The 23129-nt window shown below is 31.9% G+C and overlaps 2 protein-coding genes across 3 annotated transcripts; one reads left to right on the top strand and one right to left on the bottom strand.

Annotated features, from left to right (window-relative positions):
- Window positions 1–1987: 1987 nt before the first annotated feature.
- On the top strand, window positions 1988–2533 carry LOC137828701 (pectinesterase inhibitor 1-like). Its single transcript, XM_068635382.1, has one exon. It carries the CDS (start codon window positions 1988–1990, stop codon window positions 2516–2518), a length of 531 nt encoding a protein of 176 aa, XP_068491483.1. The 3' UTR covers window positions 2519–2533.
- A 2676-nt stretch (window positions 2534–5209) lies between these two features.
- On the bottom strand, window positions 5210–21539 carry LOC137827485 (TNF receptor-associated factor homolog 1a-like). Of its 2 annotated transcripts, none has more exons than XM_068633644.1 (13): window positions 21384–21539; window positions 20351–20571; window positions 20163–20274; window positions 19471–19559; window positions 19287–19355; window positions 19070–19202; window positions 16134–16292; window positions 15334–15682; window positions 12877–12989; window positions 11782–11929; window positions 10701–11173; window positions 10412–10610; window positions 5210–6892 (listed from the first exon to the last, which is right to left on the bottom strand). In XM_068633644.1, exons 2-13 carry the CDS (start codon window positions 20526–20528, stop codon window positions 5486–5488), a joined length of 3429 nt encoding a protein of 1142 aa, XP_068489745.1. In that variant the 5' UTR covers window positions 20529–20571; window positions 21384–21539; the 3' UTR covers window positions 5210–5485. The 2 variants fall into 2 exon arrangements, 1 of the variants encoding a protein (XP_068489745.1); XR_011083757.1 differs by having other exon boundaries at window positions 5238–6892; window positions 9708–10610; window positions 21384–21528.
- Between the last annotated feature and the right edge of the window lie 1590 nt (window positions 21540–23129).

Below are 23129 nucleotides of genomic sequence, written 5' to 3'. Positions count from 1 at the left end.
CTAAACTGAAATTTTAAATATCAATTCTAAAATGAGGAATAAGGATTTTACTGTGGTCATGGGTTTAATACAGAAGGGTGAGAAGAGAATGATAACTTTTTTTATAGGCTAAATCAGTTAAAAAAAACATTTTAAAAATGTTATTTGTCATTATTCACTCAATAAAAAATCATGTAAAATATTTTTATCAATCTTTTCATGGTTAAATATTCACAATTAATCCACAAAATCAGTACTACCTCAAGTATTCTATGTATAAGAATTAAATATGTTATTGTGAGGACCAAAAAGTAGTTAAATTGATATTGGTTTGTAATTAGGACAAAACTTACCTACAATACCATAGCTATTTTCAGTGTGTTTTTTTCAGTCATATTTAGATGAGTAATATGATTGATGAACAACATAATACTAAATGCAAAATTTCTCCTTTTAATTAATAATATTATAATTTTTTTTCAAATATATCCATAAAATTAAATAGTGGCAGTTATGTAACACTCATAAAATATATCTAACTAGTACGATACAAGTTTTTACATACCGATTTCTATACAAACTTTGAGTTTTTCAAAATATTTTTATTACAAGATTATGACTTATAGAAATACAAATATTAACAATATAAGATTCAAAACTACATCATAAAGCCCTCCATACCCTCCAACATCATAAATTGGCTATCCGACTCTATTCAAACAGAGATAATTTTCCCTACCTGAAATTTTGTATTCCAGTAAAAATTATAACTCAAGCCGGGGAACTGTTCCAAACTCTAGGGACCTAGAGAAAGTTATCCAAATATAAAAAAATTTCAGTTTATGATAGAATAAGTTGAGAGAATCAAATTTTTCAACTCACCCCTAAAAAATTGATGATCAAATAAAAAAACGATAGAGAATAATAAATATTTAGAATAAATATGAACTTACACTATTTGAAAATTCTATCAGATATAATTGATCTTTGACTCCTCACCTTTGGAGACATAAAAGTAGAGAGAAGAGAGAGTGAAAATTTGAAAAAGAAGACTAGATAAGACATCGAGAATTTTGGTGTTATTCATCAATAATGTCCTTAAAAATCCATATTTTTCTCGATACATAATAATAAATGTGCATTTAAAATTTTATTAAATGTTCTAGTATTTTTTTTTCTAGTATATCAAGAACAACAATAGATATATAATTTTAAAAATAAATGTATTATAATCATCTCAATCTTTTAATAAATGTGTGATTTTTAATTACTTCTTTCTTTATTTAAATTACTTTTTTTACTATTTTTGAGTGTTGTTTAAGGTGTTTTAAAAAAATAAAAATATAATAATTTTTTATTTTTTAATAAAATATTTATAATATTTTTTATTTATACATAAAAATAAATAAATATGTAAACTATTTAATTATTTAGTAAAGATTAAAAGGTCAATGTTAAAAATGTATTTAATGTTTTTTTAAACTTTAGAAACAAAAATGAGTTGAATTAGAAAACTTTAAAACACAGAAGACTTAAAATGCAATGAATATTATTAATGAGAAAACAGATTTTAAACAATTTATTAGTTTCAATAATCTATAAATGAATTTGCATAAATACTGTTGACAGCATTGACTAGTTTAGCAACATTCTAAAAATAACCTACAATCCAAATAAGAACAATATTAAAAATATAATAAAAACTGAATCAAACATTTTAATAAACACTTTATTACGTTTAAAGTTGAAAGATATTCACTGTTTTTTCATGTATATATATATATTTTTTTTTATTTTTTATTTTTTTTATTATAAAAATAAATAAATATGATTCAATTTGGTTGAAATAACCCTGATAAACATGCATATATGTTACATTCATAGATATTAAAATCAATAATTATTTCATTAATTTTGAAATGAGGTTGCATTAGTTGTTATTTTGAAATGAGAAGTATAAATAGGTGCATTGCATTGAAGTGAAAGAAACAAGAGATAAAGAAGAACAATGATTTGCAAAGTTAGTTTCGTTGTGTTTGTGTTGTTCTTGCTTGGTTCAAGCTCCAATGGAATCCCAGACAGTGAAGTGAAGAGCATCTGCAGCAAAACTCAGAACCCTGCATTTTGTTTATCTCTTCTTGGCTCAAACCCTAGTGCTACCATTGTTGACCTAACTCAACACGTGATTGACATAGCAAGAGGAAATGTGAGCAACACAATCAAATTGATCAGTAATCTGATTGCTCAGAGTGGGAAAAACCCTAAGGCCAAAGAACACTACAAAGCATGCTTGGAACATTTTGGTGAAGATGGTGCTCTTGGTGATGTTGATTACACTCAAGAGTTGCTTCACAAAGGAGATTACCAAGGTGTGAATCTTGCTGCTGCTTCAATAGCAGATGATGTTGATGATTGCATTTCAGGGGAATCACCAACTGATCCTTCTTTCAATGATCTTTCTCCTCTTCCGTCACATGCTAAAGTTATTGAATCTGTTGTTGCTGTTCTTCTTGTTCTGTCCAAATCTTTAGGGCACTGATTGATTCATCTTATCCAAAACAATAATTACAGATTTTGTTTTCTTATATTGATATACCTCATTTTCTTGGTTTGTTGATGATTATTTTTCTGGGAAAATCTGCGATTGTGTTGTGTTTTTGGTTCAAAATATTTGAGTATAAGTTTTACTTAAAATGACCTAATTGAATACCACTTGAACCAAAACCTACTTGTCAACCAAAATGTTCATTGGATTCTTTATATAATTTGATCAACAATTGAAAACTATTCATGCGATTGATAACTAATTTTTATGTCATTTTTAATTAAACAATTTTATCTTTTAATAAATAAAATATAATATTTTAGTTCATAAAATAAGTGTTGGATTTATTTTTTTGATAATTATTTTAATGTCATCTTTTAATTAGAAAATTTATAAAAAAAAATAAGATTTATCCATAAATTATTACTCGTGATTCTGAATCTGTATTTTAAGGATTATTTTACCCATAAATCTAAATTATAGGTAAATTTAGTATTATTTTTGGATTATTATTCACAATTTTTTATCCGTAAGTTAAATTTAGATAAATTTGTATAAGTAAATTCAATATTATTATTAATATTTTTATTTTTATTAATATTTATATTTATATTATTATAATTAATAATATTAAAAATAATAAAAGTATTAATATTATTATAATAATTAATAATATTAAAATATTAGTGATATTAATAATAATAAAATATTAATGATATTAACAATATTATTAATATTAATTAATATCACTAATATTATTATAATATTAATTAATAACATGAATACTAATTGATATTAATAATATTATTAATAACATTCATATTATTCATAAAACTAATAAAATTAATAGCATTAACAATATTAATAACATTCACAACATTAATAACATTCAAAATATTAATAATATAGATAATATTAATATTATACATAATATTAAAAGTATTATTATAATATTAATACTAATTATAAATAATAACAATAAATAATAATCTAAATAATAATATTGAAAAAAAATTAAAATAATATACATAATTATCTATGAATTTACTCATAAACTAAGGTTGGTAGGGATTATTTACCCATCAAGTAGTAGTCAATAATCAAACTTTTCATATTTTGAGTTTTTATTATTTTTGCCATAAATTCGAATTTGACAGAAGGGGAAGAAATTGCAAAAGCAAAGTTTTCTGGAATTGGGGTTTTGATGCATTTCTTGTTTAACCAATTAATTCTTGTTAACTATAATAAGAGAAAGCATGATTTAATTTTGCAAATTTAGACACTGAAATTTAAAAATCAATTATAAAATGAGGAATAAGGGATTTTACGGTGGTTATTGGCAGAAGGATGAGAAGAGAATTACTTTTTTTTTATAGGATAAATCAGATACATTTTAATTTATATTGTATGGGACGAGATATAAAATTCATTAATCTATTTTAATCAGTTAAAAAAATTTAAAAATGTTATTTGCCATTATTCATTTAATAAAAATTCATGTAATATATTTTTATCAATCATTTCATGATTAAATATTCACAATTAATCCACAAAATCAATACTACCTCAAGTATTCTATATATAAGAATTAAATATGTAATTGTGAAGACTAAAAAGTAGTTAAATTGATACTGGCTTTTAATTAGGACAAAACTTACCTACAATACCTTAGCTATTTTCAGTGTTTTTTTTTTCAGTCATGTTTAGAATTTCATCTGAGTAATTTGATTGATGAACAAATATTTATTTTTTATTTACAAGAAGGTAATTTTAAGAAGAGTATATATATATATATATATATATATATATATATATATATATATATCAGTAAATTTAATATAATTAATATTCTCAATAAATTGATGATAAAAAATAAATTAATAATGAATGCAATTGCAAGTGGTTGTATGTTTCTTTTGTGTAAGAAATCTTGAAAATATAATCTGTCAAATCCAAGACTCATAACTTATCATATTAACATATTTAAAGATCAAATTAGCAAATAATTAAATTTAAACACTTTCATAATAGTCTATTGTAGTAGCTTTCTACACATGGAGAAACTACAATGGCACTTTATCCTTCATACAATTGGACAGTGACAAAATTATGAATAGATGTTGGACTGATTCTTCCGACACCTCCATATATTCTTCTCACACTACCACAAATTTTTGGTATTTCAAAAATATTTTTCTAGATTCTGGATTAATCTGAAAGTTTTTTTCTAAATTTATAATTAACTTTCAGATTATATAATTTTTCCAAATTATATAATTTATAAAAAAAATTTTCTGATTAGTTTTCAAAAGTTTTTTTTCATATGCAAGAAGTCCTTTTTTAATATAATATTAGTTTTTAGACTACTCTTAAATTCAAACTTTCAGATTATATAATCCAAAATACATTCTTTTCAAATATATTCCAGATTATTCAGATTATATAATCCAAAATACCATTCTTTTCAAGTTTTCAAGGATTACATAATCCGTAAGTTATTTCCAAATTCAAAATCATATAATTCATGGGATAACACAAAAATGATAAAAATATATTTTCATATTTTGTATGGGATGACAGAAGAATATGGAGGTGTAGGAAGAAACAGTGTAGATGTTGAAATTCCAGTCAAGAGTTCATATTTTCAATGATCTTATGAGCGTCTTAGGCGAATGAAAGAGTATGTACAAAAAACTCAACTTTTAAGATTACATTGACAACACGCATGAAAGAGTATCTATAATCCCAGAAGGCCCAAATCCCAACACTGTTAGAAGGTAGGACATGTATAAATTTATGAAAAACTGGAACCAAATTAATCGGAAACACTCTTTACAAAATGTTTTCCTATCAAGGGGATACAACCTCACTCCAATCTAAAGAGACCCAACAATTTCCTGAAATACATTATTACACTTGTGGATGACCACTAATTTGTGGCCACCCTGTCATCTTTTCCCTCTAAGGACCATTTGAAGGCCTGAATACAGTGTAACCATTGACACCATTCACACTGCTTCCCATGTTTGGGTAATCTTGATAGTATGAGTAACTATTCTCTGTGTTTCTCATGCCTAGATAAGATAGATCAGAACCAGCAACCTGCCACCGGTTTGGAGTCAGCCCATCTACCTTGCCATTTCCATATGATGACTGTGTACTTGCCTGTGGAAGATATTCCGGCCGAACATCGAAATGCTGCCGCCCGGATGAGCTATACCCTTGTTGAAACCTGGCATCCTGATAACTTCGTGATCTCTCAAACCTACAAGAACTGGCGGATGATCCCAAATCATCATTTGTACCCAAGTCTCCAGGAAAAGTGAACTGACGATTTAGCAACTGTGGTCCATCATTGAGGGAGGGGAAAACTGAACTTGCCCTGGCTGCCTTCCCCATACCATGCTCCTCATCAAGAAGATCATTTATGATATCAAGGTGTGGGAACTCATCCACCAAACCACCTTGGTTCTGGCGTCGGGATGTGCTAGCAGGGAACTCACTCGATACATTGCCCAATGATCTACTGTCTATTGGCTTGTACAAGTCTAGGTTTTGAACATCACTAAGTCGGGAAGGTGGTTCATAGTGTAAGTTTCTGCTGGCTTCCCTATGAGAACTATCAATCCAATTTGGTCCGTTTTGTAAAACATCCCGACTAATCATACCAAAGGGTCCAGATTGGGAAGCATTGGAATCCAATTTGTCAGAGATCCGCGATAAAAATAGTGGTGATGAAACCAATGGTGGTTGTGAATAGCCAGGAGATGGGTTTACTCCTGAACTAGAGTTGGAGTGAGGGAGACTGGCAGCAGTTGAGACTGCAGGATTCCCCATCATTGCATTTCTGTAGGACTGAGGAACATAGCTATGAGTAGCAGGCGAGGGATCAGGACCCAATCTACCAGTTGCACTCACAGAGCGTGCAAGTAATGGAGCAGTTTGAACCACTGAGACAACGGTGGCAGTGGGCCTGGGACCTCCAGGAACTAGTGGAGCACTGGAAGGCCTTGACATCATAGCGACTTGTGCCATGGACCTTTCGGTTAATCTTGGCGGTGAAGTTTTCTGGATCTCTGCTTTTGGACCAGTTGTTACTTGCGATACAGAAGCTAAAGATGAAGACACCTCTTTATCAGTCGGCTGTGAGGCACTAAAAGATGTTTTCCTGACATGGACGGGATCTCCCATAACTCTAGTTTGGTTTTCCAACTTCATTTGAACAGGTAAGTTTCGTGGAGGACTACTAGATGAGGATGGCACTGCTAATTTCTTCTCTTTTTGTAGGCTTTCATTGTTAACAGTTCTTTCTATGATAGCTTGGTCTTTGATGATTTGTTTATTTTGTAGCGAAGGTGTATCCTCTTCCTATCAAACAGAACAGCAAAATATATAAAAATCAAATCAATCATCAGTTTTACTACCATTTCAAATCTAATATCTCGTACACTTCAAGAAAATAAAGTCCAGATTTGTCATATATATACAATGAGGTCCATTTTAGGACGAGGTTAAAGCAGCACATGTCAAATAGTGAAAGGTGCGGAAAGCCTAGAAAGTGCAAAAGTATAAGATTACAGGTTCAGAGTACAACACTTCCCATGTACTGAAAATGCATGATATTGAAGCTCTCAGCATATCTATATTTGTATATATTCAAGTCTGAATCAGAAGTACAAAAGATAGGATAGAGAGGCGTACTCCTAGGACCCTATCGATCTGACAGGTACAGCAAAAACCGCTTTTATAAAAATTAAACATAAGACAACAATAAACTTTCTAACAATTACAAAGCCGATAATCTTGACATCTACATAGCTAAGAGGTATGACAGCAGAATGGAAGGATTTAAAAAAAATGTTGTAGTTCAGATATGCAGATCAACCTTTTAAACAAGATATATAATAAAGCATCACCTACTGGTTTTCGGCCTAACAAATTTTTAGAGTATTATTATTATAAAGCATATCTTGCTTCATGCATACATATTTTTCTTTCTCATTTCTGTTAGTGGATTGGGGCCAGTCAATTTGCTAGCCCACTGATATTATCTGCACCTAGAAGTAAGGCAATGCTTACAGTAATCATCATTTTAACAAACAATAATACAGTTACAACTAAGTAACGGAAATTTTGAGTTTTCTAATAAGGTATAGAGAGCAAGATTCAATCCTAAATGCCATTTTCGGGAACCCTATCTTTGTGATTCTACTTCAATCTTTTCCCACCTCTGTTGACTCTTCAAAAGCGGCTCCATCAAATGCTTGAGCCACGTTTGCATACTCAATTTCTCCAAACCTTTGCAACTCAAACTAATGCCATGTTGTCAACAAGTAGAATCATCACTAAAGCCCATCGGTTACAACATCTTCTGGTAAACCTAGATATTCCACCAAGGTTTGTTATAGTAGAAGATCGTAATGTTGATTGTGTTTTAAAGTGTTCCAATCATGGGAGAAATAGAACCGATTACTACTGTCCTAGCTCCAATTTTCTATCTCCTATGAGATGTTACCTCATGTTATCAGTTGCATGTTAGACACAAGTTAGTGTTTGATGATGTCTAAAGTATTGGACCCAGACTACCCTTGGATGATGTTTAAGAAACCTTGGACAAAACTCTGGTAATGAGTTTTGACAATAACAATACATAAGCAAGTTTTGGAGGAAAAACATTTTTACTGGAGTCCAAAGTGAACATTGAAAAACACAAAAAGATCTTATCACGTAGTAAATTTAACATAGTAATATAAAAGATTTCTCATGTAAATATATTTAACCATTCTGATTTCGAACACTGCATATTGCTATATTTGTTGTTACTTATTTTATCTACAATCAAAGCAAGGTAGCATATCATTCCAAAGTCAGACTATCATAAGAACATATCCTACAAGAGCTCTGGACATCCTCGTAGTAGAAAAGAGAAGCATGAAAGAGCAAAGAGTCATTCGTAAAAGGAGCAAAGTAAACAAAGCTAGAAAAGATGGCTTGCGCTGACAAAAAGCATCTCAAAGCAAGAGAAAGCTTGTCTCATCAAGAACAGACTTTAAATGCGTCATGACAACTACAACTACCAACATAATAACACTCTGATTCAGCAGCTGGATTCAGAAATTTTTCTTAAGGAGTTAGGTGATTTGAATTATTTTCTAGAGACTGATGTTTGTTGTCTATCTGATGGCTCTATTTATCTTTACCAAATCCAAGTACATTCTGGACATTCTTCAAGACTAATATCTTAGGCCAAGCCTAATTCCTCAGCAATGGTAGGTGGTTGCAAGCTTACCAAAGATGCTTCTGATGCTTCTTACTGCATGTCCGATATAGGCTCACTTCAGTAAGCTACCATTTCATGCTCAAAATTTAACATTATAAATTGTCAGTCATATCTTCCCCGTCCCCAAGATAATTGGGCTGCAGTAAAGCACAAATTGTGCCATTTGAAAGGCACCATAACATTAGCGTGCACCTTCTAACTGGGTTGTGGACCCCAATTGTCACAGCAGATCGAGGTCTAGAGCCCATGTGTTTTCTCCCCCAAGATTGTCTCTTGATGATCTAAAGAGCAATCGGTTGTAGCCTTTCAAGCCAGTTTTGTAAGATTGAATTAGGTCTACACTCACTTCCTTCCTAATATCAACTTTGGATCCAATCCTTGTTAACTAAACTTCATGTTTTTCAAATATTATCCACTGGATAAGCTGTTCATCCAGTTTATCCAATAACTAGATCTATAGCTAGTCAGGTCACCTCCTCTAATCAGTTATGCACTTGACTAGGTGTTGTCACCAAACTCAGTTATAACCAAATAAAATCAATGACTGGGTGACCTGCTCGAAGTTGAAATCCAACAGGTGACATGTCATACTTCATAAGCTAGTCTGAGACACCACAAGGAAGTTGGCACCCATGCACATGTGTGAGTCACCATGTAAGGAAGTAGCAACAGCTTACTGTAGGAGTTTAGAGAGTTTGAAATTTGAGAAAAAAGTGAACACTTGCACCTATTGGGTTTTTTATCTTGGACCATGGGGGTAAGCTTAAAAGAAATTAACAACTACACCACAACCTACTTTTTGAATTATGTGATAAATTAAATTTATATATAATAACATTAGTATAAAGTTACACATATACATATTTAATAAATATTCGTGTGGTTCAACTATTGGCCCAATACCTTGATCTAGTCTGTCGATTCTGACAACATGAGTTATGTTATACCAACCCCTCGTGCCCTGGCTCACAATCCAGTACTCCAAGCTCAAACCAAGCATCTTCAGTTAGAATTTTTTTGTTAGAGAAAAGGTTCTGGCTTAAGCACCTTTCCATGTTCCAAGTTCCTTCTTTAGAGCAGCGTGTTGATATTCTTACAAAACCTCTTGCTACCTCTAGGTTCTGTTTACTTCTGTCCAAACTCAACTTGGGTGACTGTTCTGCTTTTCACCCAACCTAAGCTTGCGGGGTTATTAGAGTACAAGTAATAGAGAACATCACTTGCTTCTTTGTTAGTGGATTCTGTTTGCTGGCCCACTGTTAGTACCTTCCACCTATAAGTAAGTGATGCTTACCTATTGTAACCATCCTTTTAAAAATCAATAGCGCAGTTACAATTCTGTTACAGAAAATTTCAGTTTCTATTACAATACAAATGAATTTTATTTTCATTTCCAGAACACAGAGAAATAAGATAAAACAAGGTATTCGAAATTCTCATTTTCAAAACTAATATGTCTTGTAAAATCATTATCAATTAGCAAAACACTCCAGGTTGACCATTATGGTAAAAAAGAAACATGAACAAGTTATAGGCAATCTATAAAGGGGATGTATAAAGTAACCACAGTAACTTATGAAAGGATAAGCTTATGGTAATAATACCACCTTTCTGACAACATGTTGATCAAGCCACTTTAATCGATCCTGCAAAGAGATAACCGCACCCTCAGACTCAGATTCACCTAACTTACGACTTCCAGGTTCATTAACTTCAACAGCATCCCCAGTAGAACCAGACGGCTGACTGTCTACTTCATTTGACCAACTGCCCACATTACATGATGTTTTTACTTGGTTCTTGCCTCTACAGATAAGCAGTGCCAAATCAAATTAACACACAACTCAAATCACTAATATTCATCTACCTGAAAGAAACACTACACTATATACTTACCTGCTAGGAAACTTTTGGACTTCGTAATTTGAACAAGAGTTCCCCTTGTAGTGGTCATTCATCACCACTGATGGTAATGAATCAGTAGAACATGTTGAAGAACTGTCATCCATTACTGAACTGCTTCTTTTCTCAGCCATTCCATTTTGTACAGATGAAATACTACCTATACCATTGCTACTAGCCTCAGTTGGAGGATGGACTTCCGATGCATCAGTATCCCAATTTACAGGACTCACATCTCTGTCTTCAGAATCAGGCTGAAGCACTTCACCAACCCCATCCACAGAATCAGACACATCAGAAACAATTTCCAGGGTATCAAGCTTTTCATCAAGAGTTTCTACTTCCTCCATGTTAGAATGCTTTTTTTCATCAGCAGCATTGTTTTGCTGCTCGTCATGTAGTGCCACAGCCGGTCTATCCTCTCTAACTTTGTCCTTTCCTTTTCGATTGTTCCGTTTCTGTTTAGCCTGCAGCGACCACAAAGGATTTTGTCAACAGTTAAAAAGAAAATACAACTATTCACCAGTCACATACATATAACATCCTTTTAATCCCACAAATAACAGCCATGCCAAAGTAAAAGGAACATCAAGGGAGAATTATAGTTTATAAATTCCTGGCAAAATATTTTCAAATTATATTTAAGTAGCCTAAAGAATGCTTTAGCTTGCTGTTACGAAGCAATTTAGGCAAATATGGAAGGATGGAAAAGAAAATAAAGGGTCTTACATGTACATGAAACATAAATATAGGCAAACAATGTATTCATGATCTCATTATAAATAAAAAGGACAAAAGCTTGCGGTTTTTATATACAAATGTTCTAGCCATAGCAGTTATATGAGAAATTAAATGGTTTCTCCAATATAAGATAAAATAGTCATACTACCTTATTTTTTTCATGCATGTTCTGCAGTAACTAATAAGAAAGGTTTAATCTTGAATCTAAAGTTTTAACACCTAAATATCGAAAATTGAATATCAAGACAACCACAGAATCAATAGCATCTGTGTAATCAACTTTAGGACATGAAAAATCCATTGATAATGCAGATTAGATGAGTAATACACAGACCTGTTTTTTCTTTGACTTCTTTTCCCTCTCATTTCCACGTTTTGCTTTCTGCTCACTTTCAGCTAGCCAGGCTGCCTCTTCTTCACGAATAAGTTCTTCTTGTCTCTTTAGAGCAATAGCTTCTTGGTAGGAAACCTCAATTTTATTGCTGCACCCATAAAATAAATAATCAGGATAACCTAATCCATTTGAATCCTACAAATAATCAATGAATACATACAAAAAACCACATAAAATCCAGGTCACTAGTGGATAAATAACAAGCTCCGACTCACTTCTTCATAGAAAATGATATTGCACTACATTGGCATGGATAAACTTCCATGGACCACAAAGTTAACTGCAAAGTGCCGGAGACTGCTGGCTATCAAGCCAGCCATCCATCATTCCCTATTGTTTCACATGATACTATTATTAAGTCAAATTCTATCTGTCCCATGGTTGCAGACTTATATATCACAGATTCTGAACCATGTATAGCAGAGAAGGAATAGTATAAAATTCAAAGATAACCTCCAGAATGTGATGCCATGCACTGGAAGCAAGGTGAGTAGACAAGTACAAAATTCCTTATTGCTCATCCACTGTTAAATAACCCATTTAACAGAACTTTTGCAAAGAAAACCTTCTTCGTGCTACTGTAGATTGCACATTTTGAAATTTGAATACACAACGAATCCATAATTGTGTATAAGCATTGAGAAATACTCTGAAAGAGAAGTTTGTGGAATTCTGAAATAAAGGCTAAAAAAAGAAGTTCACGAAGTCCATAGGATTGCCTAGGTAACTTCATGGTGTGGTGTCTAAAAGCAAACATGAGCCATACCAACTTGCCAAGTTAGAACAGAAAATTCCCCGAAACTGTCATCATATTAAACCCTCATCCCTCTAAAATATAAAAAACCAACACTGAATTTTTTAAATAGTAAAAGAAAGTACAACCTTCAAACATGAAATATAACATATTGGTGTGAATTAAAAGAAATCTTATTCCTAAATATCATTGCTAACAAACAACCAGAAATTCAGAAGATAATCTGCAAATGACAAGTTAACCTAAGAAAACTAAAAGAATTCAGAAATAACATATACTACCTGAATATATGGGCAAGGACAAATATTTCCAAAGTCCTGCGACCTAATTCAGTGAGACGCCTTTCATCACGCTCAATAGAATCTTTATTGAAATCCTCCCCAGAGTTTCCATCCTGCCCAAAAACAGTGAACCAGGTTTCTTAGCAACCAAAAGAATTTTGAAACTTTCAAGATAATGTGTTATATATATAACGATTCTCAGGTTAGTCAAAATACCACTTTATGCGTGTAATATATATCCAAAACTATAACTAGGCTAAAACTTGTTTTATTTTTAATTTTTAACTATAATTTGAAAGAAAAGAAAATCTAGCAAAATATAGAACACTAGTCCATCCCAATATGATATAAATTACAAAAAGTGGTTTCCTAAGAAAATAGCAACACAACAACCCAAGATGTTTACCACTTGGTGGCGCCAACTAAATGGAACTCTTAGAAAGTGGGTTTAGGCCAAACTTACCCCAACAAAACTGACTTATAAGATGATGTTTGCATCAACTTATACTATAATTAGGTTGTGTCTCTAATTGATGTGGGATTTGCAACACCCCTCATGCCAAGAACTGGATATCTTGAGTGTGAGACTATATGTTTGTGGATAACTCGATAGTGGCAGAATATGCTCAACTAATCTCGTTAGGTTATGATACTATTTAATGAAGTGAACTTAGACCTAACTCAATCCTACAAAATTGGCTTATAAGATGAGGTTTGCAACCACTTACATATAATAATTTGGTTATATCTATAGTCAATGTGAATCTCCAACAAGAACAAATGACAAATATCTCCAAATATTTAGTTCTCTTTGTTTTATGTGTACCGAATGAAAGAAGTCGGATGACAAGGGAGAGCCAAGAGTGTTTCTTCGATACCATTCAAAAGGAACATACATATTGTACAACCTTATCAGCAAAAGGATAATGTTGAGCAAAGATGTTGTCAATGACAGTAAAGGTTACTATAATTATGCACTTCTCTATGTGATTAAATAGTCTTGAAGTTTGAGTTGAAGAAAAAAAAATTATTATAATTAGAATTTCACTTTGAAGTAATATACTGAAAAAACAACTTTATAAAATCCATTTATTTGAATGCAAAAGTCGTATTAATATACTTTGTTAAGTAACTTTTTATAGTTAAACATGGTGTACTAAGAAGTTTTCCTGTGCATTTCACAGTCATTACTATATATATGTTTGTGTGCACTCATATATATACATATTAATTTAATTAAAATGTATTACTTATATAAACAATTATATTATACAATTTAAAGTTAAGAATGATATGTATACAATGAGGATAACAAATATGAGAATATACTCAGCCAGTATGAGAATATAGATTAAAGTTGTTACCCACGTGCTATACCGATGATATAGTAAATATAGGGAATCATGCTTCTAAAATTTACAAAGAAAAATCTCACTTATTCAATCACTTTCAAACTTTATGCACTGGATATTCTAATGGAAACAGGTATGACTACTAATAGTCTTGTGGATATAAATCTCAAGTTGATGGCTACTCGATGAGAACCATAATCAAATACAAAGTGATACAGAAGGCTAGTTGGGAAACTCGTTTCCCTCAAAATTACAAAATCTGATGGTTTTTTTGTGGTCATGGTTGTTGGTCAGTCTGTACAGATCCACATAATGATCATTGGAATCCAATAATTTGTATCCTTAGATGTATCAAAAAAGTCCTACAAGGATTGTTGCATGAGGATAAGGGGGATGCCTAGATTTTTTGGTATTATAAGATTGATTGAGCAAGATCCCTATAGACAGTGTTATGCTACAGAATATTGTGTATCAATTGGCGAAAAAAATTATTCACTTTTTGGAAGAACAAGAAAAGAAGTGGAGTTGCTCAATCAAGTGTAGATGCAGAATAGAGTTCTCATCTGTTTATGAATTAGTGAGGATTAAACAAATTTTCACGTAGTGAAAATCTGTAAATGAGGGTTTATTGTGATAATCAAACAACTCTTCACATTGCCTCTACTACAGTGTTCCATGGAAGAACCAAACATATAGAGAATGACTGTCATTTTGTTTACGGGGAAGTTGTTGTCTATAGAAATTACTACAAACTTTCTCAAATTGAATGATCAAATTGTAGATATACTGACCAAATCTTATGAGCAAACTGTGAATTCAATATGTTCCAAGCTTGGTGCTTACAACTTATATGCTGTGGCTTGAAGAGAAGTGTTAGATTATATTAAATTTTCTGTTGCATTTAGTTGACTTAGTCCATGCTCTGAAGTTGTTTTGTTGTATCTGACATAGACTTTTAAGTTTCTCCTCTATAAAAATCCACTCTCTCTCTGTAATCACACACACACACACACACACACACACACACACATATAAACCTGAGTAGTAAACAACCTTTCCTAAATAATCAAAAACCTCAAGTTTACCAACCCATTATATTACTCACCTTTGTTCGATTTTGAGGACCCTTTTCATCTTTTGGAGGCAAAGGTTCTATAGCTGCTCTTTCAAGTAGCAGTAGAACATCATCCACCAGTACAAACATATCTTTCTCGGCCCGGACAATTGGTGCTGGCATTTCTTCAGCATCCAACAATTTTACCCTACCTTTCTTGCACTTAGTCTGACCTTCAAGAGCCCTCAACCCACTATACAAGGAGTCCATTACTAAAGTAGATGTTACTTCTTTTTCTATAAAGAAGTGTTTCACAACTACTTTCAAAATTACATTTGTCTTCTCCCTAGACATGCGGCGCCTAGAAGTTTGATCAATTTCCCGCCAAAAAGTACAGAAGCTGCGGATAAGCAAAGTACCAATTAGATCTACCAATAAAATCATACACCATAAATAGAAGTGGTAATGAATATAGATACAGCATACTACATATATATGTCCCAATTAAATATGTATGATGATAGATTAAACTTGTTATAGGTTACACTATGCACGACAAACTTCATATTTCATGTGCATTAAAACTACACAGATGTCTACAATACAGCATATACCATTATCACATCAACCAGAATAAACTAAGTATAGATCGTCATTTCTTTTCTTCCCAATATGCCTAACATTTTCTACACTCAGGATTAAAGGAAAACTAAATTAAGAATTGATACTTAAACAACATGAACTTTCTATACTACACTTAGAAGCAAGATAAAAATTACAGCATATATAATCAACCATTTAGAGTATACATACAAGTCAAAAGGGTGATGTTATTGATGAGTACGAAATACCTTGACCACCTAGCTTTATCCTCTATCAACTTCCCAAGCTTGCTTCTTCTTTCCTCCACAAAACGCCGGCAAATTTGTTCTACATTTGTCAAATATACCCTAACAAGTTCTCTCCTATACTGACAATCAAGGCAACGAAAAGGCCTGTCAGCTTTCTCCCTGCACATAATAATAGAACTGGTTACATACATCTCAAACAAAAGCTCCAAGACAAAATGGATTATTTAAAAACTCAAAATAACAGTACCAATCTTGCAGCAGTACAAATTTGAAAAGGGTAAAAGCAAACTAAAACTAAATTTGTTTTAAAACCAGAAGACAGGGCAGCCTCACAGCATGACTCAACCAAAAAACTCAATTAGCCAATGTAGTTTGTACTTCTCTTGCCTTTTACCTTGTGCAGAATAATTCATAGGCATAGTGTCACATATTATTCTTTATTGGCCCATTTGGATAATACATTATCAGAGACCTTTTTGCCCAATTTTTTAAGCTTATTTTCTCCTTTTAACAAGAAATATATTCCATAGACTGCGATATACACACAGTACACCCTGTACAATTTAGGAATGGGATTTAATCATTTAACACTCGTCATTATTACAAAGCCAAAAATAAGATGTCAATTTAACTACTTTCTAACTGCTGTAAATAGCAGATTATTAGGATAAAAAAATATTGCCAATATCTCCTCTCCATAGTAATTAGAAAAAATATCTTCAGAATCTTCCTATTTATTTCAGCGTATTTCGGTTTCCTCTTTTTAAAGGTTTTTGTTATAACATATAGAGATGATGAGAATGTAATTGGTGTGATCCATATCAATAAAATAATTCTTTAGTTTCCAAGTCTAACCATAAGAATAAAATAATTATTTTTTATGTCTATTGATGCTTCAAACATATGTAAGAAAAAATCTTCAAGATGATAGACGATGTTGTCGAGGAAGTTGGGGAAGAGAAGAATGTGATCTAAACTGTAACTAATAATGCCACAAATTACAAGGCAATTAGAGAATTGTTAATGCAAAAGAGACCAAATTTATATTCCACACCTTGTGCAGCCCATTGCATTAAATTAATGTTGAGAGATTTTGGGAAGAAAAAATCACAACCTACATCTATTCAAGAACTAGTCCTATTTCCTTGTTACATAAATTTACTAAAGGGAGATATTTGATAAGACCAATTAATACTTGTTTTGCCACTTCTTATTTGACTTTGGGATGCTTAATGAAAATAAAGAAGATGTTCACATCCAAGGAGTGGCAATCTAGTCAATTTGTAAAGAGTAGAAATGGAGGACTTGTAGAAAATTTGATATTGGATAAGGATTTTGGAAAAAATATTTTGAATTGCATGAGGATTGCTATTCCCCTAATTAAGGTGTTGTGCAAGGTGTATTCAAATGAGAAACCAGCAATGGATTTATTTATGAAGAAATGGATATTGCTAAAGCGAAGATACAAAGTCTCTAATTGCATAGGTCATTGCATGTTGCATGCCACTACCTTAATCCTATGTTGCACTATAATACTGAATCTAAAGTCTATTATGAAGTGAAGCATGGAATGTATGATTGTTTAGATAGGTTGGTGGGAAACATTGATGAGATCAATAAGATTTATGCTCAAATTGAGAGTTTCAAAAGCAAATCTGGATTTTCTGGCAATCTAATAGTTAAATTTGCACTCAACCAAAACTCTGGCACAATGGTGGAAATCGTGTGGTGGTGAACATTCAGAATTACAAAGGTTTGCTATTAGAATATTAGTTCATCTGGTTGTAAGTAATTGGAGTGCTTTTGAGAGGGGTAAGAATTTAAATTTATGAAATTGATTTTATAATTATTTACCTATACAGGCTAGTATGATGCGTTGAATAATTTTATAATTATTTCGGTCCACAGCAAGAAAAGAAATCCATGAACAATGTTGTGTTTGTGATGGCTAATTCAAGATTGAACAAAGAAGGATGTTAGAACAAATAAATGACAGTAACACTTATGATCTTGATTCTGATGATGAATGAACTGCGGAGGGGAATGAAGCAAATTCAACTTTGGATGCTTCAAATGAAGATGTATGAGTTAAAATGGTGTTGCTACTAACCTATGGATGACTAGAGGTTCTAGAAATTGCTGATAATGATGAAGGTCGTGGAGGAGATGGCATTAATGAAAATGAAGATCATGTGGAGGAGGATGACTCTCCTGCTTTTAATATGAAAGATCTCCTTGGATAGTTTGTTTGTATTAAGTATCTATTAATATAATCTATTTCTTGTGTAATTTTATGAATTGTGAACCTATTTTTAGTTGTGTTATGCATTGAATCTTATATTATGAGTTATTTATATTGTCTGTATTATTTTTAATGCATGAACAGGCTATGAATATATTTTTCCGTATATTCATAACTCTTATGAGTCGAGTTACAACATTTACCCCACTTTTGATCCATGAGTTTGACAACATTGTCTTAGGATCATTTTAGCAAAAGGAAACTGCCATATAAGATTCAAAAACAAACATTCTTGAAGTATAATATCAGCCACAACGTCAAAAAAAGCGGCTGCCTGCAACAAACTCAGCAAACATTTGCTGCTGCACAATTCAGCAACATATACTGCCAAGAAAAAAAAGTGGTTTGCTTCATAAAACAGCAGGAGCACACACCACAAATCAGTAGCACAAACAGGGGACCACCACCCCCAAACTGATAAAGCAAGAAAGCAGATCGCTGGATGACCACTACCGCATTTAGCTGCTAAAGCAGCTATTAACAACTGAGAATTACATTACAGAACATTCATATATTCTCCCAAGTAACAAAGTGAATATGCATAAAATCATATTAACAACCACTTAAACAGCATACAAAATGGTAGAGCATATCAGTAAGATTAAAAACAGAAAAAAATTACTAAATAAAATACCTAATAACTTGAACTTGAGCTTTTATTATCAGATTGTCAGATGCATCAACAAAGCCATCATACACTTTTGAGAGCTCCATAAACTTTTTCCATCCCCAGTCATGCTCCTTCTTCCAAAATCGGTGTAATGTATCTAGAATACTCAAGTAAAAATAACTCAAACACTACTAAAGAAATTGTAAAGTCCAATAATGAAGCCAATTATTTACCAACAGACCAGAATATTTTGATTTCTTTGGATCTTTATTGACCACAGCTATTGTAAATTGCGCAAAATGACTCCATCCTGTATTACCCAAAAAGAGGAGGGGAGAACCAAAGACAGGTCATGTACTATGGAACCAAGAGTAGATAGTGAGACTAACTATAATTAATGCATCTGAAAATTTCAGGAATCAAACCTGGAAGAAGTTTGTCATGATTAGCAACACAAAGAAACAGAGAGAGATGATTGCAGACATCACAACCTTGTGGATAAATTAAAATATACCTGCAACATACCACATCATGATTAGACAAAACCTCAACTAATATGTACTGCATATTTCAAGTCATAAGGACTGTCTCGGCAAACCATATGCACCTGTTCTATGATAATGTTCTACTCCTGATATACTTCACAACTTTCAAAAATAAAAAAATATATATTTTTCCTTGTTTGAGAAGTCAAACTCTCGTACAGTCATATTTTTTTGGTACATGTCTTAAAATTGCAGAGTACCTGAAAGAAACGTAACCCCAAAACCAATATTTATTTCCCCCTTAATAGTGAATTTTAGAGATAAATTCAAAAAATAAATTTTTCAAGACTCAGAGTTCATAATAAACTTGACACTATGATTGAATGAAGTCATAATGGTCAATTAGGCTGCAATAACTGTGTGAGAAAATGTTATTAACCAAAATACAGTTAAATGAGGGATGGAGAGAGAAACATCATCTTGGACCACACCTTTGTCATGAAATAACGAGCTTCAGAATAAACAAAGACATAAAGATGCAAATTAAAATTATACAGAAAAACAGAGAAAGTTAAACACTAAAGCACACCAAAATCAAGGCAAGGCAGGAAAGTTTATCCCAAGTCACATACCACTTGTAGCTGCCAACCTCGAAAGGACTACTGCGAAGTTCCCTTCTGGTAATCTGAGAAAACTTTTCAATCTTCCATGTATATCTTCCAAACAATTCTGAAGGTTTTGGTCCTGATAAAGAGTAAAACAAATTAGATTTTGAACAACTGTTAGTGGAAATTTTGTATTTAAATGATTACAAGTCCACCTTCATCGTCCTCATCAGTGTCCCAATAAGGAGGTGAAGTCGATGGGGTTCCATTCTCCACCTGCTCGGAAGATCGCCATTCAGCCACTGCTTCCCCAGCAGATTGACCATGCTGCCCACTAAAAGTTCCCTCTGCAGACTTTGCCACTCCAGATTCCTCACTCGTAACCCCAGCCATTCCCTGATCAACTACTGCTTCGCTAACACTACTCTTACAACACCTGCCATGCCATATATGAAATCACACGGACAAAGTGCCAAAATGAGCCCCCTTAAACCCGACATTACATTATAACATTGAAAACCGTTCACACAATTTTAGACACAACTAAACTACTGAAACATTCAGTACTCCTTATTAACTACATCACAGGAAATTCTATAATATATACAATTATAATGATTGAAAAAAAGGGCAAATTTTCGGGAAACAAATTATTATTTCCACACACAGAAAAAGAAGATTGAGAAGCGGCAATGCATTGTCATGGAAAATTGAAGATAATACAGAACGAATTCAAACAGCAAGTAGTTCAACAATTAAAACACATCTAACCAACTACATAACAAAGGGTTGATTCCTTACCCCCATTTCTCAAAATCCAACATACAAGATAACCCCGAAAAAAACCCTCCAATGTCATTAAAACCCAAAAACCCACCTCAGAAAAAAACTAATAAAAGAAATAAACCATGGATAAAACCCTAATATAAAGATTTAATAATAACAGAAATTAAACCCCGTGACAATCAAATAAACTGGAACAAGAAGGGAATCAAAACTAGCAGGCAGCAAGTTTAGAAAAATGGAGTTGGTTGACCCAAATTGCATGAAACCCACAACGGAAAATTTGTGACAAAATCAACGCCGAAAAAAGACCGAGATCTTGGGCAACGATTCCCGTACAAAACATGTACTGAAATCGAAGAAAATGACGAAGATGAACAGGGAAAAAACAGCGCAATAAAAAAAAATCAACAGGAAGTAGGGAAATTGAAAAACGACGTCGGATCCCAATTAGGGCACACGCACCTGGAATCGAAGGAGCAGACAAGACCAATAACTGAGATTTTAGAGAGAGAAGGGCGAAGAGAGAGAAAGAGCGTGAAAGAAAGAAGAGCAAGAACACACAGAAGGCAAAGGCATAACCCAAAATCGAAAATTAGTACCTTTTGTTGTCTTTATTTTGTTCTTATTATTATTAATTTTATTTTTTATATAGTTATCATATTCTTGTTATCTATACTATCATGTAATAAGAATATACAATTTCATGGAAAAAAAACATTTTTTAATTAGATAACTGTATCATTTAATTAATACAACATAATTTATTTATTGACTAGAAAAAAACATATATTTCTGTAGGTGTAAATTTTATATACAATTTCATTCTTTTACAAATAATTAATTAAAATAACATTACTTCATAATAATATATATGTATATAATTTTATAAAAATATTATTAAAAACATACAGTTATCTTTTAAAATAAATATTATTTTATTATTTTATTATAAAGAAATTTTATTCTATTAAATAAATTCTTTTTTATTCATCAAAGAATAAAATTGTCTATATTTTTAATAGAAAAAAATGTGAATACACACTAAGTGCATGTATTTTGTTGTCTGTTTGATCTGGATGTGTGTTTACATTTTCATTATATTATTATTATATTAAAATATATATGAATATTTAATTACAAAATAATAATACAATTTAAATATGTATATACATATATATTAATTAATTCTGAAAAAATAGTATTACAAATTTATATAGTCATTATTTTTTATAAGTGGAGTTATTTAAATATTTTAAAATAACAAATTATTTTTTTTAAAAAAAGGAAGTTATGAAATGATATATAATATTTATATAATATAATATTATATATGTACTAGTATGGGACGACCGAGACCCTGCGGACTGCCTGGCTGATCGACACAATTAACCATTAACGCTCAAACCAAGGTTAGTGAAGTTAAACCACCGTTAAGAATTAGGTAATGCAACCATAGGTGTGATCAATTTCATTAATCAGACCCAAACGAGATAAGCACATTAAAATAATATAAATAACACACATTCTAAGGAACAAGTTACGTCATTATTACGGTACACACGTCCGAGTGTCGAACACACTCTTTACTGACTTAAGCGTCGGAGTGCCTTCTATAGGTACCTCCCCATTTGGCATTCACCCGAGACTAAGAGCTGAAGGAGTAGCGTGAAGACCGGAAGGATCACGGTGAAACCCTAGCGACCTGCCCGAATAAAGAAGACAAAGACTTCAATAGTTTTATGAGTCTCATCTCCTTAGCATGAACAATATAAAATACTAATAAAAATGCATACTCCCACACATGTATATGCTCACATGTCTTTATCTTTTTCTTATGATAACATAAAGTAAAAAATAAAATAAATTATTTTCATACTTATCAAACTAAAGAATATTATTAAATTTATAAAAAAAATCATAAAAAGTTAAAAAATAAATCATTTTTATAATTTTATTACACTGGTTTTATTTTATTGTAGATAGTTAAGTAAACATATAGAAAACATAAAAGGTAAAATAAAATTTTCATGTATGGTTTCCCATGTCTTGGATCACTTGAGTAAGTTATCTTATATGATTGAAATTGTTCTTTAAACGATTGAATTGAATGATGTACATGATTTTAAAACCGTTCTTTAGACTTATATGTCAACCTACGATCATCATCGTTCCATGGTATTATGAGTCACTCTAAAATGGATGATGGAT

Source organism: Phaseolus vulgaris, chromosome 7 (assembly GCF_000499845.2).
Source record: "Phaseolus vulgaris cultivar G19833 chromosome 7, P. vulgaris v2.0, whole genome shotgun sequence".
Classification (NCBI taxonomy): Eukaryota; Viridiplantae; Streptophyta; class Magnoliopsida; order Fabales; family Fabaceae; genus Phaseolus; species Phaseolus vulgaris.
The sequence above is the reverse complement of the archived record's forward strand: the minus strand, read 5'-3'. Positions and strand labels throughout refer to the sequence as shown.

Excerpts from the sequence above, each read along its gene's own strand:
- LOC137828701 (XM_068635382.1), top strand. The coding sequence starts at position 1,988 with ATGATTTGCAAAGTTAGTTTCGTTGTGTTTGTGTTGTTCTTGCTTGGT.
- LOC137827485 (XM_068633644.1), bottom strand. The coding sequence starts at position 20,528 with ATGGCTGGGGTTACGAGTGAGGAATCTGGAGTGGCAAAGTCTGCAGAG. Across the intron at positions 12,990-15,333 it reads GTCCTCAAAATCGAACAAAG|GATGGAAACTCTGGGGAGGA; the intron begins GTGAGTAATATA and ends GTTTTTGGGCAG. Across the intron at positions 6,893-10,411 it reads ATCAACATGTTGTCAGAAAG|GAAGAGGATACACCTTCGCT; the intron begins GTGGTATTATTA and ends TCTGTTTGATAG.